The following is a 27324-nucleotide window of genomic DNA, read 5'->3' on the forward strand; positions in this document are numbered from 1 at the left end:
GGCCGCGCCCACTCTCACCGTGGGGGCGCGGCTTAGAGTCGGGCTGGTTCGCGGAGCTGCGGGCAGCGCCTGGAACGGGCCAGCACTGGCGGGGGGGCACCGCACGGGAATGTTCCAGCACCATCCCAAAGATGGGAGTCAATTGTCCGAAGGCTACTCAGGGGGATGCTCAGGACCTCCCGGGGATTCTCAGTGCTACACATGGCCTGGAGCCCCTCGCCCAACCTCCTCTGCCAGGGCGGAGCTCTGCCAGCGCAGGTGCCAGGGACGCGCCCGGTGCAAGCACAGCCCCGTTCCCCACCCGGCCATCGCGCTGAGTGGGCACGGGCAAGAGCATTGCAAAGCAAAGTGCTGAGCAAGACCAGAAACACCAAAACCACACAAATAAAAGTTAGGAATATTTATTATATATCAAAAAAGCCGCATGTTTTGGGCAGACAACACCCCTCGGGCCATCGCGCAGTGCCAGCGCGGTCCCGCTCTGCGGCCAGCAGCTGCCCCCGTAGCCAGGCTCAGCCTGGTCCCCGTTGCTCCTCTTCAAGCCTTGGCCCGCTCGGCTCCCTCCTCAGTGCTGCCAGCTGGCTGTGCCACCGCCGGCCCCATCTGGATGGGCACGTTCCTCTCGGGAGCGGCCGGCAGTGCCAGCTTGGGGGCCTCGATGCGGAGCTGCCCATCCTTGGACAGGGAGCAGGTCAGCGCTTCGGCATCCACCTCCTCGGGCACGTCCCACTCCCGCTTCAGCACCTCGTACTTGTAGGAGAACGAGCCCTTCTCGTCTGTGCTCTGCGTCTCCTTCTGCCCCACCAGCACCACCTTTCTGCCCACCACCTTCACCGACAGCTGCTCGGGCGCAAAGTCCTTCACGTCCTGGCAGACAGAGAAGCCGTCACCGGAGCCCTGGGTCAGGGCTGCGCTGGTGCTGGACGCGCGGTCTGTGGTGATGCCAAGACGCCCGGGGCTGCTCCCACTGGTCAGGTACTGCTCCACGCTGCTCATGAACTCCCGAGCCCTCTCCATTTCCAGCCGCATCTCCCGCTCCAGCTCGGCGAAGAGGGTGCCTGGATGTGGCCAGAGGGTGCGGACGGGTCCCAGCCACGGGAACAGCGAGCTGGACATGGGTGGCATAAAGTGCAGGCGGCAAAGCATCTCTTTTCTCAGCGAGTGCTCCTGGCTGTGCTGCAGCTCTGATCGGTGCTGGGTTGGGGCAGGGGAGCAGCGGATTTTATTCTCCCCTGCCCAGGGGTGTGTCCTTTCCAGAACGCTCTCTCCCCACGCACCCTCCTGGAGCCATCGCCTATTTTTGAGAGGCTGATTATCCACCAGCCAAAATAGCAGCGCCTGTTTCTGGGGACAAGTCACATGCCACAAATAGGGAGCCGCAGTCACTGCTGGGAGCTCAGGTTTCTGCAGAGCCATCGTGATGCAGCAGGGCCCATGGGGCCATAGCCGGGGGGCTACAGAGCCCTTCCCTGGCCTCCCTTCCGGGGGCTCAGTGGAGCCAGGCTCCACTGTGCCAGGAGCTCATAAATTCTGCCAGTACAGGGACTAGTCCCACCCCTAAAGTACATGTCTCATGTCATCTGCTGCCAGGCACTTCCTGCACTTTCTGGAGCCCCTCTCCTTGTTGGCCACCCCCATCCTGTCCTGACCCCTCAGCACCCCAATGTGCACTCCACCTGGGCATGGTGACTTCTGGTCTCACCTGAGGAGACCTCCGTGGACACAGATGGGGGGATATGGGCCACAGGTGAGGGTGGGGGGAAGCAGGGAGGAGACGAGCCGACACTCACTCCATGCCTGGGAAATGCAAAGGGCACAGATTTTTGGCAAGGGTGGCTCAGACATCCCGCTCGGAGGCTGAGGTGATGCTGCTAATTATAAGCCAGGAGAGCAGAGCTGTAAGAGTCAGGACGAAGGTATGTCGGGCACGACGTCAGGGGTGCCGCTCCTCACGGGTGAGTAACAAGAATGAGCTGGAACGGGCTGGAAAGAGCTGAGCTCTTCTCCCGAGGGTGACGTAATGTGGGAGACAAGGCCACGCCTCCAGCGAACGGGTATAAAAGGCTCCGACGGCAGCGGCGGGGCAGAACGCTTCCAGCCCACTGGAAACGGGACAGAAGCAGCAGCAGCAGCAGCAGAAGAAGAAGAAGAAGCAGCGATGCTTTGCCGGATGCACCTCGCCCCATTCGCCTCCAGCTCCCTGGCCAGCCGGCTGGGCACAGTGAGGACCCTCTGGCCACACGCAGAGACCATCTTCACCGAGCTGCAGCAGGAGATGGAGAAAGCTCGGGAGTTCATGAGCAGCTTCGAGCAGCTCCTGAGCAACCACGGAGCCATCGCTGCGGAGAAAGCCCCGAGCACCAGCATGACCCTGACCCAGGGCTCTGGGGATGGCTTCTCTGTCTGCCAGGACGTCAAGAACTTCGCTCCCGAGCAGCTGTCAGTGAAGGTGGTGGGCAGAAAGGTGGTGCTGGTGGGGCAGAAGGAGACACAGAATGTCGATGAGAAGGGCTCGTTCTCCTACAAGTACGAGGTGCTGAAGCGGGAGTGGGACGTGCCCGAGGAGGTGGATGCCGAAGCGCTGACCTGCTCCCTGTCCAAGGATGGGCAGCTCCGCATCGAGGCCCCCAAGCTGGCACTGCCGGCTGCTCCCGAGAGGAACGTGCCCATCCAGGTCAGCCCTGCTGCCCCACAGACCGGACCAGCTTCTGAGGATGGAGCCACCAACAAAGCCCAGGCGTAACAGGATGGGACCCGATAGCCACGGCAGGACCGGAGCAGACAGGAGCAAGTCCCGGGTTTTAGCCCAGACAAGCTCCATCAGCAATGATGTCATTTTTTTCACTAAACTGGAATGTTTTTGTATCCAATAAAAATACTTTTGCATTGAATCTTCTTGTGTTCTCTGGGTGTTGATTGATGGGGAGGCTGCACCCTACTCTTGGTGCCAGCGGAATGGGATGCACAGAGAGGGAAAAACCTTTCTTGCTTCTCAGGGCAGTACAAAATGGGGCCAGACAACAGATGCAGAGGATTCTGTGAGGGAAGGGAGGGGATCTGGGACCACTGTACTGCTATGGGAGGGAGGCAGGAAGGGCAGTCCTACTCACCTGTACGGGAGCAGCAGGGGTGTTGTCGCCCCTTCCTCACACTGCTATCAGCATCATCTCCACCTCCACAGCCTCGGCCAAAACCCATCCCCACAGAACCACATTGGGCTGCCTGGCTGGGTGTGGTGTGAGGCTGTTGTACCCACACTTTCCCCTTCCCAGCTTGGCAAAGGGCTGCTGGAGTCCACCCTGAGCTCCCAGCAGCAGGGAGTGAAAAGCCCAACCCCGGGTGCGGTGCATAACCACCACAAACACCCATGCTCAGGCCCAGGCAGGCAGCAGGTGTGTGGGCAGGTAGCAGGTATGCAGGCAGGAACGCCTGTTTGTGCTAAAGCTGCCCTGAGATCAGATAGCCCATTGCCCAGACACACCAGGAACAGCAGCAGGGCCCCAGCCTCAATACTGAGCACCTGCTCTGGCAAGCAGCAAGACCCTCCTCGGGGTATCACAGATGCCTCCACAGAAACTCCAAGTCTAGGAAGAAACCAGGCACCCAGGGAGAAGAGCCAGCAGATGGCAACAGCAGTGCACACAGTGCCCACTGAATTATTCTGAGTGGGATCGGGGAAGCTCTTCTCCAAATTGGTCCATCTCCATCTGGGAAACCACCAGCATCAGTCCACCCCACACTGTGAGCACTGGATGGGCCCACAGAGATCCTGGGCACCTCCAGCAGCTAAGCAGTCCAGGCACAAACAGCACCACGCAAATGAGGTGTAGTGGGGGCCACTGAAGCCCACATCCTACAGCTGGCCCAGGCTCAAGCATGATCCCAGGCACTCCATCACCAAATCACTCCAGACCCTTCCTGCTTCCAGGATTTTAAGGAAATCCAGCATGAGGAAGAGGCACTGAGACCTTGGATAGCAGATGAAGAGCACGCTAGCCAAGGCTGTTCATACAACTCTATTCACAGCCCTCCTGTGACTGAGCCTCTTGCAGCCCCTCAGGTGAGGGAGGCAGTGGGTTCCAAATGCAGCACATCTCCATCCTCAGCCTCTCCTGAGCATGAATGGTGCTGCTGGCAGCACACATGGTAGGGATGGAGCTGCAAGGGGCTACTCCTTCTTCCATATTGACTCCAGGTCCCAGGGTGTCAGGGTTTCATAATCCATGCAGCAGTGACAGGAGAGAAGCATGTTCCAAGGTCATCGTGCTCCAGTGACAGAGGCATTGTGTTCGTGAATCCTGGAGCACCATCCCAAGCCCGTCCCACTGCCAAGCAGAGCTCCTCCACACACTGTTCCCCCACCTCTTCCCAACTTGCATTATAGAGTTTCCCCAGAAGTTACAAGCAAGGAATAATTTCCACAATTTCCCTCAAGCTTCTTTGAGCACACTGGAGCCAAGAGAACACCAGCAGCATCACTGTGCAGGAGCAGCCACACAGCCCAAGCTCAGGAGCCCCATTTCTCTCTCCTCAGGAAGGAAGAGCCCCATTTCCCTACCAAGGTGTGGGACATACCAGGAGCAGCCCAGCACAACTCAGCCTCCACCAGAACTGTTGTACTCAGGTCCAGTCCCTGCTGCATTAAGAGACATGAACATTGTTGTTATGATAGGTTTATAAAAATTTTGTTTTAATCACACAAAACTGAAGTTTGTGATGAAGACTAAGTCAACAGTTCCTCTTAAATACCAGGATGCATAAGACACTGCATTAGGCACTAGGCAGCAGCCAACATCAGTTAGAGTCTGGCAACAGAAGCCATTTAATACCTCCCTTCATTCTTTGTGGAATTACAGGCTTTTGCAATACATGTCATTCCCACCGACAGGTTACCCAAGGTTTCCCCCACCCCACACCTCTGTACATCAGTAAACCTTGTGTATTCCCACCAGGGCAGGGTTAACAATATTAGTGGCATCACAACCATCAAGAAAAGGACAAATTTCTATACAAGATTTTTTGCAAAAGTTGCAACAGGATTAGTGCATTACGACAGAACCAAGAGAAAAGAAGAGTTGGCATGCTGGAGTCCAACACAAAGAAAGACAACAGGCAGCTCGTTGGATGTACTATATTGACAAGATACTGATTGGTTACATGGAGAAACATACAATACAAAATACAGAAGAAACCAGTTTTGCTTCCCTCTGCCCCACCCCAAATACTCATCATTGATTTGGTCAATAAGTGGCCCAAGAGCCGGAGTTTGTCTCTAATGCTACAGTTTAGTGGTTGTTCTGGGCGCATCGTACGGGATCAGCCTCAGCTCTTACAGACAGGGAACTTTAAACACGTGTCCCATTATCCCTTTGTTTCCCATAGTGAACTACAGTGCTGTGGGACCTGGGTGCTGCTGGCCTCACCCGCGGGACGGCCACGCTGGCTGGGCAGACACCAGGTCCTGCATCCACCACCACCAGGAAGAGGGAAGAGCAGAAGTTCATATATTAAAAAAGTGACTTAAGACTTAGAATTGAATTAGTATTTGTACAGAAAGGTGCAGGTGGAAGAACTCCCTCCAGCCTATGATCAGAAAGGGATGGAGAATCACAGCGGCGCCGGCAGCAGCCGCCCTACGGTAAGTGCGATCGTTAGCGTGGGTTCCAGTCACGTCCTCCAAGGGCTCGCGGGCCGCAGCAGCTGCTCAGTTGCTGCAGCACTGGCTTCTGCTCGGCTGGCTGCTCTCCTGAAGGTCCACCACCCGATTCCTGCCTGGGCCACCAGGAGCACTCTGGGGTTCATTTTTTGGCAGTTTCTTGGCTAGAAAGAAACAGGGTGTTAAGCAGGGTTCTCCAGAGAGGCCAACCTCCTCCTACTGCACACCCCAGGCTGGGTTCAGCCTCCTCCAGCCTGAGCCCTCACCGACAACAGAGTTTAGGACAGGACAAACATGCAGCTTGCATTGCATGCCAAACCAACCCATCCTGAGCTCTGGCTGGCATCAGACCTGCTCCCATCACCATCCCAGACACAGGGATAGGGAACCAGCTTTGCAAGGCTAAGGCTCCATACACTCAGGGAATGACCAATCACACCAGTGGGGCAAACTGGACACTGCCCCAGTAAGAGCCACCAGCTCTGGCTGACACAGTACCCTCTTGGGCTGCAGTGCTGGTGCTCAGAGCTACCCCAGCCCTACATGCAGGCCATACCTATTGCCATGAAGATTTCATTCACATTCATCGCTGTCTTCGCTGACGTCTCCATGAACAGCAAGCTGTTGTCATCTGCATATGTTTGTGCATCCTACAAACAATCACATCAGTGTGCTAAAGGCAGCCTGCCAGGAGGCCCAAGCAGACTTCATGCACTTCACTTGTCAATGCACTAATTGCTGGAGAAACACTATGTCCCACCTTGGGCCAGAAATTCTCTTCCCTGTCCCTGCCCCCACCTGGGGGGGCCTGGAAAACCCAGGGACATGCTCCACCAGCAGCCCTGCACAGCCAGTGTCCCACAGCTGAGCTGGGGCACAGCCACATGCACACACAGCACCTGGGACCTGGGTCAGCTGGGAGTGTGTCACCCATTGCAAGGGCACCACAAGCGATCCTGTGCAAGGGCTGGGTAAAAACCTCTCCTGAGCACTCGCCTCAGATGAGGTAAGAGTTGTGAAGCACAGAGAACAAGCTAGGAATGATTCCTCATGTGTCTTGTACCCAGAAGATGCTGTTTCACACCCTGCAGACATCCCCACATGAGTAAGGCAGCAAAGGAGGCTGAGGACAGAAGCTTGTGCTCTGTGGGCCTCCTCCTCCACATTTACCAGGACTTTCACCAGCCAGGGCCACATGTGCTATGACAGAAGCAATGGAAGGGGCAGGGCACAATGGCATCCTGCAGTCCTCAGCACAAAACCTCACTTTCATTCTCCCTCAAAGCATATTTTACATAGCTGTCATCTCCCTCACTTAGAAAAGCATCTTTTTACTTGACCTGCTTGGGTAACAACTTCCCTGGATTCCCACTCACCTGGAAGTCCACAGCTCTCTTGTTAGCAAGGTCTGCCTTGTTTCCTGCTAGTGCAATTACAATATTGGGGCTAGCCTGCCTCTGCAACTCTTTCACCCAGTTCTTGGCTCGTACAAATGTGTCCTGGAAGCAAACAGGAGGCAGCAGTCAGGAAGGGCAGCCATGTAGGAATCCAGAGGGCAGATATGATTAGAGCAAGGCTTTCCTGTGATCAGCATTCTGCCTCTGCAGCACTTGGCAGCAGGATCCTTTATCAGCTCACAGCCTTGGCCAGAGCTGAGGAAGAGGCCATGAGCAGTTTTCAAGAACTTGGCACCCACAGCCAGGTACCTGCAGGGCTCTGACCCAGACATGCTCCCGGGGCACCGGGAGCCTCCTGGCCGCCCCCCAGCCCTGCCCACACTCACTGTGTTCGTGATGTCGTAGACCACGATGGCTGCCTGAGCCCCCCGGTAGTACATGGGGGCCAGGCTGTGGTATCGCTCCTGCCCCGCTGTGTCCCAGATCTCAAACTTCACTGTTGTGTCATCCAGACACACTGTCTGTGTTAGGAAGGCAGCTGCAAGAGAAGGGAGTTTGCCTCAGCTCCAGCAGGAGCCAGAGCAGGAGCTCAGAGCAGCTCTGCTGCCACATGGGAGCAGGCTGAGCCCTAGAGAGCCCAGAGCCACTCGCTGTGGCAGCTGCAGCTCTGCTGTGTCACACTCCCTGCTCACAGGAACCAAGAACCATCACAGTGACAGGAAGGTGGCCCAGAGGGCCCAGGCAGCAGCTGGCTCCTGGACCATCCACACTGCCAGAGCCACCCAGCAGCCCCTGACAGGGATCACACAGTTCAGCTGTGGTACCACCATGATCAGACCTGGGGAGCACCAATAACAGCATCAAACTCAGCCCACTTACACCACACTCCCCAGTTTAGTAACTGGTTGTTTTCATGTCCCAATGAGTCTAACACCACGTGTAACACCCAGCACAAAGGCACAGGTGTCAGATACAGATTGAGACAGAGCACAGCCCTCCACAGAGGCACATTAGGCCCTGCTTGCCAGTAAGCCACACTTTCAGCTGTGCTTACTCCCTACACAGGTCACAGAGGGACAACTCAAGCCTTTTCTCAGGAGACCCCCCCAATATTGCTGCTCAGACACCCACGTGCCAACCAGCCTTTGGTAGATTGGTGATGCCATGCTAACGATTTCAAGCTAATAAAATACTAAATCTGAAAGCACTGTGAAAATAGTTAACAATATCAGGCTAGAAGCAGCCCCAAAATCCCAGGTCATGATCTGAAAAGATAATTAAGGGCTACAAACCAAGCTGAAGGCCTCAGTTCCAATTAGAAGCTGAAGCTGAGACACTGGAAACAAAGCCTCAGAGGCAAAGTGCAGGGTTGCCATAGCATTATTCTCTGCTGTGCTGATCACTACACCAACAAATTGTGAACCAAGAGTTAAAGCATTAACTGTTTGCCTCTATTTATAGCAAAAATCCCAGACCAGACCAAAATAGCCAGTCTTGCTTCTGACACCCCAGACTGCCCCAGCAAGGTCAGCACCTCCTGGCCACAGGCATCTGGAGCTGGCACTCACCTCCAATTGTGCTCTCCTGGTACTCGTGGAACTGCCCCTTCACAAAGCGCAGGACCAGGCTGGACTTCCCCACCGCGGACTCGCCCAAGAGAACAAGTTTAAACTGGCAGATTTTGTTCCCAGCAGCTGGTCCATTCGGTCGGGCAGCTCCACCTCGACCTGCCATTGTGGTCTAAGTGCAGGAGTGCCGAGAGTTAAGGATGCTGCAGGTTCTCTACTGGGATCCACCTGTAGGCAGGTTGCAACTGGAAGAGGAGGTCAGAGTTAGTGATAGGCTCAGGGACCCGCTGTACCAGTTCTAGAGGGTGGTTTGATCTGCAGCCATCAGCACAGACTGGTGGTGGTTCCTTCCACAGTGGAGAGTTATCAGCTGTGAGCACCACAGAGTAGATCCCACCAGGCAGCAGCCCTCAGTCTGCAGAGCCTCTCTGGAAAAGAGGTAATGGTAATACAAGCTCTCCTCCCCACCAATGGGCCCTCCAGCACTTCCACCCTGTATGGATGTTACACACACCTTGCTGGGGTGAGGCAAGTAAAGAGCACTCAGTACACAACGGGTGTTGCTAGAGCTTTGTCTATTGAAACAGCAATTACTCAGTTCACAGAGGTAACTGAGCTTGACCTTTAGCTCCCTCCTCCTTTCCCAAGCTCACAAGGAAGCACTTCAGATTACCAATGTTAGACAGAGCCATCCCAGTGATACAGTGGCAGGAGGCAGCTCTACAGGTCATGAGGCATTTGGACAAAAGAAGTTTCTAGAGCTGTGTTTTCATCCTGAGGTACTTGCATCACAACATTCTGCACCTCCGAGCAGGCCCAAGGATGGCCCTGGAGCCAGGCAGGTGGTCTGGTACAGGGGGCACACCTGAGGAGGTGCCCACCCCAGAAAGGCACCTGCTCTGTGGGCACAGGCTGTCCCCTCTGAAGCTGACAGCAGCTCCCACTCCTGCCGCACACCAGGAATCACCACCCAACCTGATCCAAACAGAGGCAGTACCTAATGCTTCCCACACCCATCCCACTGCCTCAGCACCCTTATCCCACAGCATTCCAGGTCATCAGGCTACTGGCCACGTTCCTCACATGGGATCAGCATTCCCTGGGATCAGCACTGCCAACCACTCCCCAGCACCAACCTCTCGAGTGGTGCAGAAGCACAAAACCATGGCAGGAACAGCAGGACAAGCTAATTTGCATCCAGAGTTACCCACAAGTGAATCCCAGGGCCTCCCTAAGTACTAAGCTCTGCTGCCTGCAGAGAACAGGAATGCTTTCCAAGTACACAGTTACAGATTTAGGCACATTTCCTGTACCCTTCACAACTCCCACTTCCCTGTGGATGATAAATGCTACAGCTGATTGCATCTGCTCTGGATCACCACTTTCCCTTCTACTCGCCTAACACAGGCTGTTTGTTGAAAGAAAATGCCCCAAAAGCCAATTTCTCCTTGTCCTGAGAGTATTCCCAAAGAGATTCTGTATACATCCTGCATTTTCCCAGCCAATATTAGATATTCATGAATAAGAAGTTTAAAACAGGTCAAACGGGAGCAGTGTCCTGTGAACAAGGCTCAAGCCTCCTCAGCACAGAGGAGAGTTTCAAACAGCTGCTTTCCAGAGCAAGGCCTGTCCAGCTGTGACTGCTTGAGGTTACTTTATGCCTCAAGTTTAAACAATCACATATTCGATAGCTTTGACAGGGAACCTCAAGCCATTTCAGAGCTATTCTGGAGCCTGTGAGTGCCAGCAGCTGGAGAACCTCAACAGTTTACACAACACAAAGCACTTGACCATACACTGACCTAGAGACATCTCACCTCAAATTGCTCTGACCAGAAGGCAGTCAGACACCAGCTGTTAAGCCAGTACCACTCACTGGAGCTGGCAGGTAGGACAGAAACCAAGGAGTAAAACTTATGAGTGCTGTGGGATGTTTCAGGAGCCAGAACTGTGAAGCCATTGGTCTGAGTCCAGTCTTAAGTTAAGCAGCAACGATATTCTAATTCAGAACTGGGTCCTTGCAAGTAGCATGGTCAGGATTCCCCTCTCTCTTCTGAGGAAGGGCAAACACTGTTTGACAGGATGAGAAAGCTTGATATGAAACAAACCAACAACTGGCTTTGCTGGACAGTGAGGGAGCAGTTTGGTTGTTCTGGCCAGCAGCAGCTTGGTCACTGCAGGTTCAACAGGCTCAGCAGCAGCTTTGCATCTCTACCAGCCTGAAGAGGCTTCCACCTTTTAGAGTTTTCCCTCTAAACAGAGCTTGCAAGGGAACAGCTTTGGTTTAATATTGTATTTATAACTCCCTGGGCAGTCTATCGGCTCCACTGCTGCTCCAGACCAACATTCTGCACTAACACTGTGTGAATCACAGTGTGTTTGAGTTATGGCCTCCCGAAATCTGATAGCAGTGAATCCCAGAGCAAAAGGAAAGTGAGCTTGTTGACATCCTCAAGTCTTAGCCTGACCTATATTTCACAGATCTTGATGCATTTTGCCATCTGGTTGTGCTACATGAACTCCAATGGAATTAGGTGAGCACATCTGTGTTGAGCTCACCATGGACAGCCACTGGTCAGAGCAGCAGCCAGAGCCTTGACTGCTCCAATTATGGAGAACTGGATCATCATCTAAGGACAGTTTGAAGACTGGATACAAGATTATATGTTTTCATGTTCACATGAGAAGTTGCCATATCTTTCAGATGTTTGAGTGGAATTTAGAGACCCTAAGTGGTCACTGATGGCCCTGGGCTAAGGGCATACCCAAGACCTGGATGACCAGCTGATGGTCACAGGAAGAAGCAAATAATTGAAGGAAGTGCCCACCAATGCTGCAGACAGCAAGCACACACTGTGGCAGGACGGGCACTTTCTGCCAATGTGTGAGAGGACTCCAGTGAGACAGAACTCAGCTCTGCAGAGGGAACAGGCAGCTGAACTACACAGCCTGAACCTGTGCTGGATCAGCCTACACCCACCACTGGACACTGACCTGAGGAACAGGGACTGCTTTTCCTGCTGTATGAAGCCATTTCTGATGCTTGGGGAGCTGTTCATCCTCCCACCTCTTCCAGCAGAGAATTGGGCATTCACCCCTCCCTGCTCCTCAGGAGAACCCCAGCAGTGACACTCGAGCCATGGGTCAGGCAGACCAAAATAAGCACAGTGATACCACAGAAACAGGGAAAGCAGCTGAAGGCCCAGCTTGTCCCAGCCTGCCATGCTAATTCAAGCCATCAGGGCCATGAAAAGGAAGGGAATGGTGGGGTACTCATGTAATTAAGATTAACAAGCATTAATTTTCCTGCTAGTTTCTTTTAACTAGTGAAGCCCAGCACTTGGGAGATCACAAGACCCATGAAAAGGCTCATGCTGGTTTGTTTACCTGCCCTACCCACCTCCTGCTCACTGAAGCACACACAGGAGCTCTGCATCCCACAGCAAAAGCACTGATTTTTTTATTGTGAACTCTTAACATAGTTTCTTGTTTACTTTGAGATCAAAGTCAATTCCTGATGCTGTCCCACAAGTGAGAGCTCCAGGTCTATCAATTCTACAGTTCATGCTCCTCCAACCCTTCCTCTGCCTGCCAGAGTTTGCTGAAGCAGGCTGCACACAACCAGGAATATTAAATTCAAGAATCTGAGTGCCATAAATGATAAAGCACATGCCATGGCTGTTGTACTCCCTGCCCAAGTGCAAGACCATTCTCCAGAGCACTCAGGATGGTGGGGAATAGCACCAGAGACCATTCCCAACAAACCTACCCAGAACAAGAACACAAATTTTCACAGGGGAATTCCTGTCAGATCCCCATGTTAGCCCCTGCAAAAGACCCTACCACAGGGAAGCTGCTCATTTAAGGTGTCAGAAGTTAGAGAATCTGATATTTCTGCCCTGTGTTCACCCAGTAGCAATGACTACTCTGAAAGCTGAGGATATTTAGAAACCCAATCCTGAAGACTCTGGTTACCCAAAGGACTGCTGCTGCTCTCAGCTATGCAAGGAGTTGCTTCACTGGGGATTTGTTGGCTTAGAACCAAAATACTCAAGACAAAAGCCCCAGTGAAGTATTTATCTCATTAAATAGCTGACAGCGTTACATGAATTCCTTGGCAAAGGAAGCCCTGAAGTTACCCAGTGGTTTTGCTTCACCTCACACTGCATGGGCAGCTGGCCCAGGGCTGCACAGTCAGCTTCAGGACAGGTCAGCTTCATGGACTGGAGCAACTTCCATGAGCAGGATCAGCAGAAAGTGTGTGTCCTACCAGAAACACATGGACCATGCTAGCCCAGGCTAGGACAGCATGGAATGTCAACCTAATATTCCAACTCATCAATATGATTAATAAGAGCAAACTTTCCTGAGCCTGACTGGAGGAGAGTCCAGACTACAGAGAAAGGAGGAACAGACCCAGCTGTTGCAGAGGAGATGAACCAGGAAACATTCAACTTACATACCTCAGTCCCAACAAGTCTTATGAGTTCCAATACTCTACCTTTCCACAGACAATACCCTACCTTCCTGCTTCCCCACCCCCCACAAAGAATGAGTTCTCAGTGCCCTGATCAGCAAGGATCCAGTCTGGAGTTCAGGAACTGCTCTGAACTGGGCTATTCTCCACTTCAGCTGGCAGGAGCTGCACTACAGCCCTAAAGAGCAGATTCAGAGAGCCAAATCAGCTCAGACACCTGTTTCAGCAGCACTTCTATGGCTACGATTATGATAGGGTAACAACTTCTCTGTGCATTCCAAGTCCAAGACTCACAAAGACTTGGACATGCTCATCTTAATTTTAGAGGTAAATAGGACTTCCATCCCAAAGTCGAACTGCTCACTCAGCTACAGACCTGAACTAGTACCAGCTCCTTCTCATGCTGTTGATAAACCCATCTGTTTCTTGACATTTGCACATCCAGGGCCTCTGGAGCAGCCCCAGCAGCCAGCTGTTTTCCAAAGCAGCTTTTCCAAAACAACTCTATCCTCAGAGATTTCAAGGCCACCACCCTGCTGTGACAATCCTTCGAGCATAAACTTCTGTGGAAGAGTTTTACATCATCTTCATCTCCCATTAGCTGCCCAATAGCTCCCTGGCCCACAGTAGCTCCCTCTTGGATCCATCATCCACTTTCAGTTACCCTTAGCACAGCAAGGCTGGAACATCAACTCATGGATGCAGCCTGGACTGACTCAAACGGAACAAAAGCATCAAGGTTTAAATTCTTCAGCCAAGGTTGTTTAACTCCTATTCCTGACACTGACTCCTGTTCAGATGCCCACAACAGACACAGCTTCACTTTCACCAGACACTCAGCAATACATCCCTTGGATAGCACCCACTATTGCCAACAAGAAAGCAACATCAGCAGTGCAAAGCAGCAAACTGCCACCTGCACTGCAAAGAATCTGTGACCTTCAGAATATCTTTCCCAGACTGCACAAAGATCTCCTGCCTCAAGCAGCTCCTTATTTGGAGCACTACCAAACCAAAGCAAACATGAAAACCAGTGTTTTCTTATCTGTTTATGCAGAATTGCTCCAGCAGCTCATTCCTGTGCTCCAGGGGAGGACAGCATTCTCCCCAGACCTCAGATGAATTTTATACCTCCCCAGTACTGTCACATCCAGGAAGGTTCCCCGTTTCTGGTTAGTGTCTGGAGTGCTTTCCATGTTATTCTGACAACTTCTCAGACTTGCATAAGAGGCTGCAAACTTCATACCCCAAGGGAAGAAAACAGCTGACTCCAACATTTCTACATTCTATCCTCTTTTAAGTCTGCTGACAGGAATACTCTGGGCTACACCCACTTCATTAGAAACGTTCCCATTTCATTTCCTGTGTCGGAAAGCACTTGGCATTCCTTCCCCCTCCCTCTTCAGGGAGATGCCATGACCACCATCCACTAACTGTGCAGCAGCTGAAGAAGTTTGGATGCAGAGCTGATGATTGGCAGGGCCTAGAGCAACCCTCGAGCTGATCCCTGTTGAGATGCAGAAGAGCTTTGCTGTGATGGAGATAATCCCACATCTCAGCACAACAATTAGGTTTGGCCAAGCACACACACATCACCAGACAGTTCCTTTACACACTGCCCAATGCATCACTGGTTTCACAGGAAAGCAAAGTGTACTCTACTAATGCAAAACCAGATAAATGTTTTATCTTACTGTATTCATATCCACATGCCAAGCCAGCATTTCCCTCATGCTCTCTAGCAGCTCAAACCCTCTCCAGGAGTCCATCTCACCTTGCCGGGGTTGTTCCATCACCTGAAGAGGCATCAGCACCTACTTACAGAGCCTACAGGGACCCCCCACTGCCTGCACAACCTGCAACCAATTGCGAGCTAAATCGGCCAGAGCATCTTAGGAGAGAAGGTCACCCCAGAAGCACATTTTTGGTGTGAAGGTATTGACTGGTCCAGCAAACTACTGTGACTCATGAGGGGTCTGAGATGATTTCAACACAGAAACCCAGGTATGACCCCAAACATTCCTGTCTTTGGCCTCCCAAATCTAGCCAGGCTTGTGCTTTACCTGCTCACCTCACTCCAAGAAGGTACCAAGATCAACATTGTCTTGTAGCTGCCTATAGGTACTATCCTGAATTCCTAGCCCTTTTCAGACATAGTTCTTTCACCTTATTATCCAGGTGAGCTGAAAAGAAATGTAAAAGACTTTCAGAGTCAAGGCAGTACTGGACATTACCGGGCATTTCCAGGAGGCTCACTCAGACTACATGGCATGTCAAGACAACTAGACTGAGTTTACTTTTTTGACCCCAGCCAGGGCTCAGAGCCGGCTCAGGAGCCCCAGCAGAGCACAGGCCCAATGTCAGGCTGTAAACAGGGCAGCTCAAGTGTGCTGACCCTCCACACAAAAAGCTAAGAATAGCAGATGCAAGTTGTTCCACACCAGACTTAAAATAGTCCCTCGACATATTCCCCTCTCCAACTTCCTTACAGGATTGAAAACAGCCAAGGTCAGAGCTCCAACAGCCACATCCGAGGGCAGCAACGAAAGGTCAGCTGGGCCAGGGTCAGAGCTGGGCTGGGCTCCTTGCAGGTCCCAGCACCACTCACAGCTCCTGCCCAGCCCCAGGAGCTCTGTCAGCGCCTTGAGCATCACCTGGAATAAGGTCTGAGCAGTTTCCCCAGGATTTAGCAGGGCAAACCTGTTGCTCGCACTCACACCTGCACTCCTGGTGTAATCCCACCAGGATCCCACATCAATCATACGCCCAGCTCACACACCAGAGTCTCTCCTGCTGTGACAGAGATGCAAGGACAGCCTTGCTTGAGGTTCCCTTACCGATAAGCCACAAAATGTCCTTGCAGCCCGTGGGCCTTGCTCAGGGCCTTACAGCACCATGGGTTTCCCTTCACAAGGGCCCTCGAGGCTGTGCTTGGCACCAGCAGTGACCCAGGACAGTCTCCCTTGGAGCCCATTTACAGCAAATCAAGTCACCTCCCTCATTTCAGCAGTTCCCAGGAACTCAGCTGGGCCTCCCAACTCCACTGGAGTTTCTATTCCTGCCTCAGAGGCTGAACAACTACTACAAAATATGACTCCACTATGAAAACCCCTTCTGTCCTAGCACCACATCTTCTTCATCCCATTCAACTTTCAGTCAGTCACGGCTGTGAGAGATGGGAGCTGGGGCACAGCAGCCAGACAAACACACGGTACCGGCGGCAGGTGCTCGTTCCCGCTGTCCCGCGAGCCGCTCCTGCCCACAGCCAGCCCGGAGGAGCCTGACCCGAGTACCACAGCGCCGCCGGGACGCCTGCCCTGAGCCAGGCACCGTCCGCGGCCGTGCCGCTCCCCCCACCCAGCGTGGCTCCTCTCCCGTTACCGCTCACCAAACGCCGGTACCACCAGGCCGGAGCTGCCGGTGCCCCGCGGCAGCGCCGCTCCCCGGCCTCGCAAGACACGCAGGGCCTCGCTAGGCCGACACACGGCGAGAGGGGATGGTACCCAGTCGACCAGAGCCCCCGCCCCGCCGGCAGCGGCAGCGCCCGTCCGGTCCAGCCCCAGCATCGCCCCGCCCGGCACAGCGGCGCCACCGAGCCCCCGCTCCGCTCCCGCCATGGGGCCCCCGAAGCGGCGGGGCCCGGCTGCCACCCTCGGCCGGACTAGATCCCCGGGAACAGGTCCACACCCTCTGGCCGAGCCCGGCCACCTCAGGACGAAAGGAGCGGCCGCGGCCACACTCACCGCCCGCAGCGCCGCTCCCGCCGGTGCGTCTCGCAGGCCCCGGCCCTCACTTCCGCCTTTACCCGTTCCGCTTCCGGACCCGACCACCCCTTCCGCCCCCCACTCGCCGGCCACAGGCAGACGCAGCTGCCAATCACCTGTCCCCGCCCCACCCTCGCCCCGCCCCTGAGACGCACTGCCCCAGCAAGCTGGGCGTGACGTCATGCCCCCCGCAGGGACTGCTGGGAGATGTGGTCGGGGGCGTCCCGGCGCAACCGGCCCTGTGGGGGATTCGAGGCGGGGGGGGCCTGGAGAGGGCGGGGCGGCTGCGGGCAGAGACTCAGCGGAGCCGGGGCTGGAAAAATAGAACCTTTATTTCTCAGTGTCGCGGGGAGCGTGGGAGAGGCGGGGCGGAACAACACGAACTACAGCCGCGGAGGGGCGGTAGCGGCCGCGATCCCCGGGCAAGCTGGAGACCTTACCGGAGATCCCTATGGATCCCCCTCGCCTCCCCCCGCCAGATCCTCGCTGCTCCCGGCCCCGCCACGTCCCACGGTCCCGGGCAGGCGGGGCTGCCGGGCCCGGCCGGGCTGTAGAAAACGCCCCGTGGGCTAAGAGTATAAAACCGTATCAAAATCCCTGCGAGTGTTCCGAGTGCGGCGTCCCGGGGAACTGCGGGGGCAGGCCCCCCTTCCCGGGCAGGGTGACCCAGAGCGGAGACCCCCGGTGCCCGCGGGGTCAGTGGGAGCTGGTGGAACCAGTTCGCGGCTGCGGGCGGGTGCGGGTGCAAGCCCCGGCCGAGCAGCCGGGGAAGGAACGGGCGGAGCGGGGCGGCAGCGGGGGCGGCTGCGAGTCCGAGCCCCGGCGAGGGTCGGGGCCGGGGCTGTCCCCCCGCGGCGGGCGCGGCCCCTCGGCTCCCACCCAGGGGTGCAGGGCAGCGGCGTGGGCAGAGCGGCTGCGGACGGGGCAGCGTTTGGCCCGGGGGCTGGCGGAGGGGGAGCTGAGGGAGCTGGGGGGCACCGGGGGCGAGGGGGGCAGCGGGGCAGCGGGCGGTGACGGCCGGGGAGGCAGCGAGACGGTCGCAGGCAGACGGCAGGGACAGGCTGGGGACTGCGGGGTGCCCAGGTGACCCTTGAGCAGCTCCATCATATTCTGCAGCTCCCGGCTGAGGTGCGAAACCTCCTGGTTGAGGTGGTTGATCTGCAAAAGGACAGACAGCAGTGAGCACCGACCGACGTCCCCGGGTTTTTCGGGGACATGCACCCACCTCTGGGCCCCACCACACCTCCTGGTTGAGCCTGCTCATGTTCTGCTTTATCTCTTCTGCCTCCATCACCAGGGCTGGGCCGACTGCATCAGTCCCTGCTGGGGAAGACACAGACAGAGGTGGAATACCCTGCCAAGCCTCCCGGCCCCAGGGCCAACGCTCTGGCCTTGCCCGGCAGCTGCTGGCAGTACCTGAGGTGGGGGAGTCCCTTGCCGCGCTCGGCAGCGGGTCCACATTGAAACAGAAGGTTTGTGACTCTGAAGTCCCTCCGTTGTCTTCAATCCCATCCACGACTCTGGAACAGGAGGGGGTGAGAGTTGCCCCGTGTCACCCCCTCACCTCTCTGCCACCATCTGAGCAGCCCCCCAGGGCCCCTCGCAGCCTGGCTGACACAAACCCGCAGCAGCGGGATAAGCCACATCCCAGCGTACCTGGGACTGAGGTCGGGCGAGCCGTAAGTGTGCAGGGAGGGGATGAGGAGCTTGGCCGGCTTCCTGCCCACGCTACCATTCCTCTCCCGGAGCCGGGTGTCCCGCCGGCACTGTGGAGAGGGGCTGCGGCTGCCACGGGCTGGGGAGGGGCAGTTGTGCCGCGGGGCTGAGACCTGGCACAGCTCATCGCCCAGGAGGCTGCTCAGGGAGCCACGGCGCACTGAGCTGCTCAGCGCGGGCAGCAGCAGCTTGCGGCGGGAGGCGCTGGCAGGGGACTGCTGGAAAACCTCTTCGGGCTCCTCCTCATCCTCCACAATGGAGGGAAGGGGCTTCTCCGGGGCAGCACCGCTCTCCGGACGAGGCTGCAGGCGGGCAGGAGGTCAGGACTGGTCCCAGCCACAGCCATCCCTGCCCCGTCCTCCCCCATCGCCTCGGCAGAGGACGAACCTGTGGTGCCTGTGACAGCCTCGGGGATCGGGAGTAGCGGCAGAGCCCCTGCGGGGAGAGCAGACGGTACCGGCTCAGCAGCAGGAGGGAGTCCCTGCACAGCTCCACAGGACCAGTCATGGGCCCGCAGTCCCCCAGCCTCTCAGTGCCCCTTTGGACAACCAAGCCTTCACCAGCCCCACACATCAGCCTCAGTACCAGCCTCCACAACCCCTCACCCACTCTCCTTCCTCTGCTGCTGCCATGTCAATGATGAGCTCAGACCCAACCTCAGCCTGAGTGTCCTGAGCCAGAGCGGAGGCTGCACCCCAAATCCCAGCCCCAGCTCAGCCATCAGAGCACCAGCTTTGTCTGGAGTATGCAGCCAGCTGGGGAGGGTGACACAGGTGCAGAACCTGGTGCACACTCCTGGCATTCTCCACTCTTGGTCTGTTTCCACCCCTCCTGTGTTATGGGCATGGTGGGTCTTGGTAGAGCTGTTTGGTACCTAGAGATTGACCTCCTGCACCACCTCCATCAGGCTCGAGGGGAAATTGGGTACCAGAGAGATGCTCCAGAGGAGCTCCAAGCCTCTCTCAGCAGAGCTGAGGGAGGAAAAGTACAGCAGAGCCATTTCTGCAGCAGAACATCCCCCCGGATGCTGGAGCCATCAGCATGACTAAACCCACAGCCCCCAGCTGTGTGCTGCACTCCAGGGCTGTACAGCTGTCTGTTCTGCAGTCTATCCTGAAGTACCCCCCAGTTCTCTCCAACCACATTTCCAAGCCTTCCATCTACCTCACCCTCCTGCATTGCAAATGGTCTTTCTGTCAATTCCCCAGGTTGCACAGAACCAGGACAGGACATACCTGCATGCTGGGGTGGCAGAGCTGCAGCCCCTGCCCCAGCCTTGGAGCCTGGGGACTGCGAGCAGGGAGTGCACAGACTCCTCTTCCATGGCCATGCACAGCCCCAGCCCCAGGGCCATGAGGACAGGAAGGGGCCTGAGCAGGAGGACACGCACCCACCTCCATCTCGCTGCCCTCCCGCAGGTTGAAGGTCAGGTCCTGGTGGATGTCAGCTGTGAACTTGCTGGCGTACTCAGGATAGAGCTGTAGCACTTCACAGAGCCCTCGCAGCCCAATGTGCTGGAGGTCGCAGTAGGTCAGTGCCTTCACGTCTGCATTGGTCTTGATCACTTGGTCTGTGCTGCACAGGTCGGCTCCAATCAAATCCCCTTTGCCTGCAGGAGGGGACCAGGGGTGGGCTAGTGACACAAGCCCTGACCCCCTCACTCTGCCGGGCAGCAGGAAGGGCCGGGGCAGAGCCCACGCCGCCTGCCCTCACCGAGGATGGCCAGGACCACGTTGTCCTTCAGCACTTCGAGGGAGCCGGAGCAGACGAAGTAGTTGGCCTGCAACGCGTCGCCCTGGCGCAGCAGATACTCTCCCGGGGCACAGAATGAGGTCTTGATGTGGAGCGAGAGGGAGCGGAGGCAGCCCCGGCTGGCCGTCTCAAAGATGGGCAGCTGCAGGATGTCCTTGTTGAGGTGCATGGCCACATCCGCACGCAGTTCATCGGGGAAATCGTGGAGCAGCTGGGGAGAGAGGAACCGGGGCTCTGGGCACAAGGTACAGGGTACAGGGAGCCGCTTTCCTGCAACCTGGCAGCCCCAAGGGACAGGTCCCCCTCCGGAGTGGGGAATTTCATTGCTGAGCTGCCCTGGTGTCTCAGCAGTGCTCAGCCGTCCTGACTGGCAGAGGCAGGCCCTGTGGTAATCAGCTGCTTCTGCTCCATATGCCTGTCCTGCTCCCCATGCTGGCAGGAATTTGCCCCAGACCTGGTCCCTCCAGCAACACTCTGAGCTGGCCCTGCCAGCCCCATTGCTCCCCTGCTGGGTGCGGGTCAGGGCTGGAGGGGGCTGCCCGACCAACACCTCCTACCTCATTAGCATCAATGCCGTTGTTCACCGACCAGGTGGTCTGGAAGTACTCCAGCAACCTCTGCTTGAGCTGCTGGGGCAGGTGATGGACGCGGATGAAGTCCTTGAGGTCCTTCATGCGGGTGTGGTAGAGCGAGCGGCGCGAGTACATGCGCTGGATGATGGCAGTGACATTGCCAAAGACAACGGCGTGCATCAGCGCTGGGGACAGGAGGACAGCGTCAGGCCCAGCAAGGGGCAACTGGGGGCACAGTATGGGGGGCACAGCACGGGGGACTGCTCCCCAAACTCCAGCCCAGGGCTGTCTCACAGGGAATATACTGGAGGCCCATCACCTCCCCCAGCACCCTGCCTAGGACACAGTGCTCTGGCAGCCTGAGGTGAGTGCCCTGCCCAGCCCCACTGCTCGCCTCACCCCCAATGAGCATGGTGCAGATGGAGAAGATCTTCTCGGTGTCAGTGTTGGCACAGACATTGCCGAAGCCCACGCTGGTCAGGCTGCTGAGGGTGAAGTAGAGGGAGGCAATGTAGGCGCTACGGATAGAGGGGCCCCCCAAAGAATTGTTGATGTAGGGAGCCTCCAGCCTCTTGCCCAGCTCGTTCAGCCAGCCTGCCAAGCACAGCCCGGGGTTAGCACTTGCAGGAGCCAGCTGAGAGGGCTGTACCCCTGGCACTGCTGCCCCACAGCACAGCGGTGATCCCAGTGCTCCGGGCATGCCTCCACCCCTCACTCACCGATGTCCCAGGTGCGGGGGTCGTCGCTCTCCAGCTCCTTGCGGCCGATGACGTACCAGATGCAGGCCAACCAGTGCGCCAGCAGGGCAAACATGGACATGAGCAGCGTGAGCACCATGGCGCTGTACTGCGAGTACCGGTCCAGCTTCTGCAGCAGCCGCAGCAGCCGCAGCAGCCGCACTGTCTTCAGCAGGTGAACCAGCGAGGTCTGGGGGGCAGACAGGAATGTGAACCCAGTGTAGCTGCAGGCAGGGACAAGAAGGGACCCCAACACCGCCCCTGCTGCAGGAATCCTTTACCACCCCCACAGCTGCCAGGAGGGTCATGGGTTACAGGGCAAGCCAGAGGCAGCTCATCTCCAATCAGCCTTGCACCCCTGTGCCAAACACCCAGCAGGCAGCCAGGGTTGTGGCTTGTCAGGGCACCAAATATCCCCAGGAGATGTGGGTGTTGGAGAGGGGCAGGGAGGTGGGCAGTGGCTTTGCTGTCAAAGGCTGCGTTTGTGCCAGCAGTACTCACCACAGTCACATTGAAGATGTAGAGCAGATCGAAGGGCAGAGCAGCGATCAGATCCACAAAGAACCAGGTAGCCACGTAATGGATGCAGATGGAGCGAGGGTCGTACACAACCTGACCCGACTGGCTCACGTATGTTGTCCGGAAGTTCAGGATGATATCTACCCCAGGAGAGCAGGACCAGCCCTCACCATCTCTTCTATGGCTGGCAGAGCTGAGACAGCACCCACAGCCAACACTGGTCTCATTTCTGGTGTGCCCAGGACCAACAGCAGGGGCACAGCAATCCCAACTGCCCTCTCCATCACGCCTCATTCCTGCCCCAGCATGTCCTCTATGTTGGATCAGTGCTCAGCCCCGCACACAGACCTACCCAGGATGAAGAGCATCTCTACGGCGATGTCGCTGACAATGGTGCTGCGGGCAGCTGAGAGACTGTCCTCTGTACCCGTGAAGCAGACATTGTAGGGGACAGTGATAGCCACATAGAAGGTGGCCAGCAGGATCAACCAGTCCCAGAGTGCCTTGAAGATGCTGTAGTGGAGCAGGATGAAACGGGACTTCTGTATCGAGGCCACCTTGTACTCGGGGATGGACGGCTTGTTCTCAAACATGTTCTGCAGGAGCAAATGTGGGGTGGTAGGGGACATCCCACACGAGGGGTGAAGGCCACCACAGCCACCCGTTCTCCTGAGTACTGCCAACCCGCTGGCACCCCTTGATTCCAGACTGATGACACCCTTTTCCTGCACTATGGTCACCCTCAGAGATGGGGACAGCAATGAGAACCAATTACAGCACATCGATTAATGTGATGTCATTGCTGTTAACAGTAATTCCCTGGCAATGCCAATCGCTGACTGGAACCATCTCAGGTGCCAATTCAAATGCTGGGGCAGAGGAGGGAAGAGGTGACTGCAGACCCAGAGCCATCCCACCCAAATCCCCAAAATTAAGACTGGGGTCCCGATATCCTTTGCACCAGCTCTGGGATGCAGCAGCACTTGGACCCTCTCTCTGGCCCATACTTGCAGATACTGGGCACAGCAGCAGTGCAAAGGGGCTGGCACAGGACTGACTCTGGTCTCTGCCCCATCTGGCAGCTCCACAGCTCTGGCACCTTGGTAACAGCACTCCCCAGAGCCAGCATGGCTGTGCTCAGAGCCAGCACTGGGGTTTCCTGACAGCGAGTGTGTGAGGAGAGGCACAGCTCTGCCAGAGCTGCCAGGTCTGCTGTCTCAACAGCAAGCCCTGGGCACCCACTGGATTCTTCTGCTGCCAACCAAACACAAGTGCAGCCTGGCTACAGCGTGGCTGCTGGAGCTGGGGGGAATTTCAGTACTTGGAAAGCCAGGGAGGGATGTGCATGTGAACAGCATCCTATTGAGCCTGGGCTTTGCTAGGAGCTGCTCTCAGGAGAGCTGCTGCACTGCCAGTTCACCACAGCCCCATCACGAGAGGCATTGGGCAAAACTGAGGCTCCCCCAGCTCCTTACATGGTTCATTTTCACCTCGCCATGGTCCCTCCGGATAAACTGGCAGCTGAGCTGGTGCAGCATGGTCCGGCCCTGCCTCCGTGCAGCCCTCAGGTGGGGGTTCCCAGGTTTCTTGCTCCTCTGCTTCTCACTCTTCTGCTTCTCTGCAGTGTACAAGGAGTTAGTGAGAGTGCTGTGCCATGAGTGTATGTGTTCCCCATCAGGGAACAGGGAACCCCTTTGCCACTTGCCCACTGCACACACTGCTCCCTGAATCCCATCCCCATTCTACAGCCATGGCTCACCCTCCTTCTTGTCACCAGGGCAGCTCCTGCCACGGCTCTCTGTGATGTCCTTGAAGGAGAAGAGGAAGAGCACCACCTCCCCCTTTTCATTCTTGATGGGCATGATGTCCAGCAGGCACCAGAAGGCAGCTCCTGGGTGGAGGAGAGAGTTGGTGAAGGCAGGGAAGCTCCCCCACCACTCATCAGCTTCCCCCCAGGACCACGATGGGGCCAAATCCCTGCTGGAGCTGTGGCCAGGAACCCAGTCACATGTGCCACTCACCACCCTTCTTGTAGAAGCAGACCTCAGTCTGATACTCCTGCCTGCTTTCCAGTGCCTTCTCGATGCTCTGCAGGGTGGGCTCGCTGGTCTCAGCCCCACAGAGGAAGCGGCAGCTGCAATTCTTCTGCATGACCTCGGTGCGGGCAAAGCCGGTGAGGTCGCAGAAGCCATCAGAGCAGTAGACGATGGGGAAGCCACAGCGGCCCTGCGCGTTTGCCAGGATGAAGTTGCTATCTGAAAGGAGACACAGCTGCCCCCGAGGCCTTGGGGCCACCTCAGAGGGCGAGAACAGCAGCCCAGCCTTCCTGGACCCCCACATGTCCCTCTGGGGAGTGAAGCCAGATCTCCATCTGTCTGCTGGCTGCCCCTAGATGCTCCCACAGCTTGCTCCATCCCCTGTCCTGCTGCCCCCAAGGCCCCAGCCCGGGCAGGACCCCAGCCCCATGTACTGGAAGGGAAGGAGCCCGGATCCATCTCCCGGCCCCCATCACCCACGCAAGGCAGCTCACGCCTCCCCCTCACCATCTGCTGCTCCAGCTCCGCAGGGGCTCAGGGAGCTTAGTGGAAGCAGCAGCTCCCGGCTGGGCGTATCCAGCCCAGGGGTGCCCAGCTGTGCTGCTGAGATCCCCAGAGGTGTGGGGTGCTGGGGCACCAGCTGAGAGGGTGGGAGAAAAACCATGAGCCCACGGGAAGTCAGGGGCCAGTGCCCAGCTGCCATGAGCCAGAAATGAGCTACAGCATCCTTGGCCTCTCAGCAACACAGACCCTCCCCAGCATCACCCAGCCTGGCAGTGGGAGGTGGCACCAGCCACAGTAAAGTCCTCGCCAGCCCCGTGCCCTGCCCAATCACAGAACAGCTGTTCTGACCCCAGCCCCCAGCCATAGGCCCTGCCCCACAGCAAGGGGACAGATGGGCTCATGTTAGCAGGGTGCCAAGGAGGCGGGTGTGCAGCTGGCATGGACTGTGGTGGAACCCAGCGTGGGCAGACCAGGGTATTCCCAGCCCCCAAATGGTCTCCAGTGGTGGATGCCCCGTACAGGACCCTTGCACCACACAGACAGGATCAGGTAGATGTGCTCTGCCCCTCTCACAGAAGAAAGGAGCCCACAGTGTTGCCAGAACCCGCACACCATGGGCAGAGTGGTGCCAGGGCAAGGCAAACGCAGCAAGAGAGGCTGCGGGAGGCAACCGCAGGCAGCCCTGGCTGGTGGGAGTGCCGTGGGGCCACCACAGCACAGATCAGCCCAGGATTAGCTCGGAAAAGCAAAAATAGCCTGAAGCTGTGACTAAGGCCAGATTTTGGCTCTGGGAAGCTGGGATTATGGTGATATCCAGGATGTGTTATTAGAACAGAAAACAAGGGTTTGCATTTGGGAGTGGCTCACTGAGCTGGAGGATGTGGCCCTGGCAGGCTTGGCGGACCCCAACCACGGTGGCCAGTGTGCCTGGCCGGTTGCCCCGGGGCCCAAAGCAGCGACTGCCCGGGAGAGGCAGGGTTAACTCCCCACGGGGTATCACTGCGCTAAACCCCTCTCCATGGCAGATAAAGCCGATAAGAGGCACATCAAACCCACAAAGTCCCACACTGTTTAAAATTGCCCGGGGGCGGTTGGGCAGCTTTGGACAGGGGACTGCCAGGACACTGAAGGCAAAGCCAAGCTCTCCAGGGCAAATTCCCAAGGCTTTGGTCGTGGTGTTGCAGGCAGCTTCTCCGGGGACTCTTCCCTTGGAGAGACTGGTCCAGGAGCTCTGCCCCTGCGGAGGGACGGTGGGATCACCGTCATGGGGCACGTGTGGTTCTGCCCTGTCACCTCCAGGAGTAGCTCAAGTAGAGTCGGGGAAGAGATTTCTCACACATTGCAGCCCCAAGGGTAACATGCCAAATTTCAGCTTCCCTGGGCAAATGACCCGCTGCCCCGTGTCACTCCAGGCCAGGAGACAGCTCGGGCATCGCAGCAAACACAGGCTCTAGAGTGCTCCAAGTGCCTCGATAGTGCCCTGGGAGGCGGCCGCAGGCTCTCAGTGCCATCCTCATGCCAGTCGCTCCCAGGCAGCTGGCCCGGGAGACACCTGCTCCAGGTGTTTTGAGGGGAAGCCGAGGTCAGTCGTGAAAATGGACTGTCCCCGGATGACTTCATGGTGCCAGCAGTCCTGGAGCTGACAGGTGGCACCCGGGCATCACCCATCCCGGATTCAATCCATCCCGGCCCCGGCACATAGACACGGAGAGGAACTTAGCGGCCGAGGACACGGGCACCACTCGGGCACGGGACGGGGCATGCCGGGGTCCTGGGGATCCCGGGTCAGCCTGGGCTTATTGAGACCGACCGTGCCCTCTCCGGATCTCCCTCGCCGCTCCCGGGGCCCCACGCACCCCTCCCTCAGATACCGGGATCTGTCCCTGGTGCTGAGCGCGGCTGCGGCGGCACCGAGCGGCACCGGCCGCGGGAGCAGGGAGAGCATCGCGGGGGCGGCCTGGGGCACAGGCACAGGGAGTACCGGAGCACCGAGCCCAGGTACGGGACGGTCCCCGTACAGCGCGTGGGTGGCCGCACCCCTGTCCTTCTCGCCATCTCCTGCGGGGCAGCGGCTTCCCTCACCCGCTTTCCCCCCACGCCGCCGCCACCGCCCCTCCCCGGTCCCGTCCCAGCCCTACGTGTGCCATCGAAGCGGGTGGCGATGGTGTCCAGGAAGGTGTTCTGCGGCGCCAGCAGCCCCTTCATCACCGGCATCGTCCCGCCCGACCGGCCGGCCGCCGCGGGGCTGCGGCGGCGGGGCTGCCTCCGCCGCCCCCGGCCCCTCCGCAGCGCCGCAGGCTGATCCCGGCCCGCCCGGGGCTCCCGCCCCGCCCCCGCCCCGCCCCGGCACCGGGAGTGGCCTCGGAACCGTCGAGCACCGTCTCCCGCCCGCGGGTAGGGCGATCTGGCCCGGGGGAGCTCTGGGTTCTTCGCGCCAGGACCCGCTCAGCACTGGAGCCGCCGTACCGGGAGGCACCGAGACCCGCTCGGTCACGGCAGCTGCTCACTCCCGGCCGTCCCGGGTCCACGGGGGCTGCAGAAGGAGCAGGAGAAGCCGCACCTCGGTTAACCTCTGTCCTGATACTGCACTCAGGCAGTCGATCCCGCGCACGCTCCAGTCCAAGCA

General features: G+C 57.3%; 4 protein-coding genes across 10 annotated transcripts; 1 reads left to right on the forward strand and 3 right to left on the reverse strand.

Annotated features, from left to right (window-relative positions):
• Nucleotides 1-385: 385 nt before the first annotated feature.
• LOC106858636 (heat shock protein 30C-like) lies at nucleotides 386-1555 on the reverse strand. The gene has a single exon (XM_014885401.2). It carries the CDS (start codon nucleotides 1414-1416, stop codon nucleotides 538-540), a length of 879 nt encoding a protein of 292 aa, XP_014740887.1. The 5' UTR covers nucleotides 1417-1555; the 3' UTR covers nucleotides 386-537.
• Nucleotides 1556-1950: 395 nt separating this feature from the next.
• Nucleotides 1951-2891, forward strand: LOC106858644 (heat shock protein beta-11-like). Its single transcript, XM_014885414.2, has one exon. It carries the CDS (start codon nucleotides 2021-2023, stop codon nucleotides 2741-2743), a length of 723 nt encoding a protein of 240 aa, XP_014740900.2. The 5' UTR covers nucleotides 1951-2020; the 3' UTR covers nucleotides 2744-2891.
• A 1772-nt stretch (nucleotides 2892-4663) lies between these two features.
• Nucleotides 4664-16894, reverse strand: RAB5C (RAB5C, member RAS oncogene family). The gene is made up of 6 exons (XM_014885415.2): nucleotides 16842-16894; nucleotides 8622-8866; nucleotides 7440-7591; nucleotides 7033-7155; nucleotides 6213-6306; nucleotides 4664-5820 (listed from the first exon to the last, which is right to left on the reverse strand). Exons 2-6 carry the CDS (start codon nucleotides 8785-8787, stop codon nucleotides 5705-5707), a joined length of 651 nt encoding a protein of 216 aa, XP_014740901.1. The 5' UTR covers nucleotides 8788-8866; nucleotides 16842-16894; the 3' UTR covers nucleotides 4664-5704.
• Nucleotides 16895-17176: 282 nt separating this feature from the next.
• KCNH4 (potassium voltage-gated channel subfamily H member 4) lies at nucleotides 17177-26946 on the reverse strand. 7 transcript variants are annotated; one of them, XM_088179709.1, is made up of 16 exons: nucleotides 26837-26946; nucleotides 24180-25935; nucleotides 23918-24049; nucleotides 23634-23776; nucleotides 22511-22754; nucleotides 22141-22298; nucleotides 21622-21829; nucleotides 21302-21496; nucleotides 20888-21087; nucleotides 20292-20541; nucleotides 19973-20187; nucleotides 18966-19013; nucleotides 18519-18880; nucleotides 18279-18382; nucleotides 18088-18185; nucleotides 17177-18020 (listed from the first exon to the last, which is right to left on the reverse strand). In XM_088179709.1, the coding sequence occupies exons 2-16, from the start codon at nucleotides 24496-24498 to the stop codon at nucleotides 17559-17561; spliced, it is 3138 nt and encodes a 1045-aa protein (XP_088035835.1). In that variant the 5' UTR covers nucleotides 24499-25935; nucleotides 26837-26946; the 3' UTR covers nucleotides 17177-17558. The 7 variants fall into 7 exon arrangements, with proteins under 7 accessions (XP_088035835.1, XP_088035841.1, XP_088035840.1 ...); XM_088179715.1 differs by having other exon boundaries at nucleotides 18106-18182; nucleotides 24180-24413; nucleotides 26837-26943; XM_088179714.1 differs by having other exon boundaries at nucleotides 18106-18185; nucleotides 24180-24413; nucleotides 26837-26943.
• Between the last annotated feature and the right edge of the window lie 378 nt (nucleotides 26947-27324).

The sequence above is a fragment of the Sturnus vulgaris genome, chromosome 27 (assembly GCF_052056855.1).
Source record: "Sturnus vulgaris isolate bStuVul1 chromosome 27, bStuVul1.hap1, whole genome shotgun sequence".
Taxonomy (NCBI): domain Eukaryota; kingdom Metazoa; phylum Chordata; class Aves; order Passeriformes; family Sturnidae; genus Sturnus; species Sturnus vulgaris.

Coding starts and splice junctions, on each gene's coding strand:
- LOC106858644 (XM_014885414.2), top strand. CDS start 2,021: ATGTGGGAGACAAGGCCACGCCTCCAGCGAACGGGTATAAAAGGCTCC.
- LOC106858636 (XM_014885401.2), bottom strand. CDS start 1,416: ATGGCTCTGCAGAAACCTGAGCTCCCAGCAGTGACTGCGGCTCCCTAT.
- KCNH4 (XM_088179709.1), bottom strand. CDS start 24,498: ATGTGGGGGTCCAGGAAGGCTGGGCTGCTGTTCTCGCCCTCTGAGGTG. Junction 22,755..23,633: donor GCGAGGTGAAAATGAACCAT/GTAAGGAGCTGG, acceptor TTGCTCCTGCAG/AACATGTTTGAGAACAAGCC. Junction 18,186..18,278: donor AAGGGACTCCCCCACCTCAG/GTACTGCCAGCA, acceptor TGTCTTCCCCAG/CAGGGACTGATGCAGTCGGC.
- RAB5C (XM_014885415.2), bottom strand. CDS start 8,787: ATGGCAGGTCGAGGTGGAGCTGCCCGACCGAATGGACCAGCTGCTGGG. Junction 7,156..7,439: donor TCTACGACATCACGAACACA/GTGAGTGTGGGC, acceptor GTTTGCTTCCAG/GACACATTTGTACGAGCCAA. Junction 6,307..7,032: donor AGAGAGCTGTGGACTTCCAG/GTGAGTGGGAAT, acceptor GATTGTTTGTAG/GATGCACAAACATATGCAGA.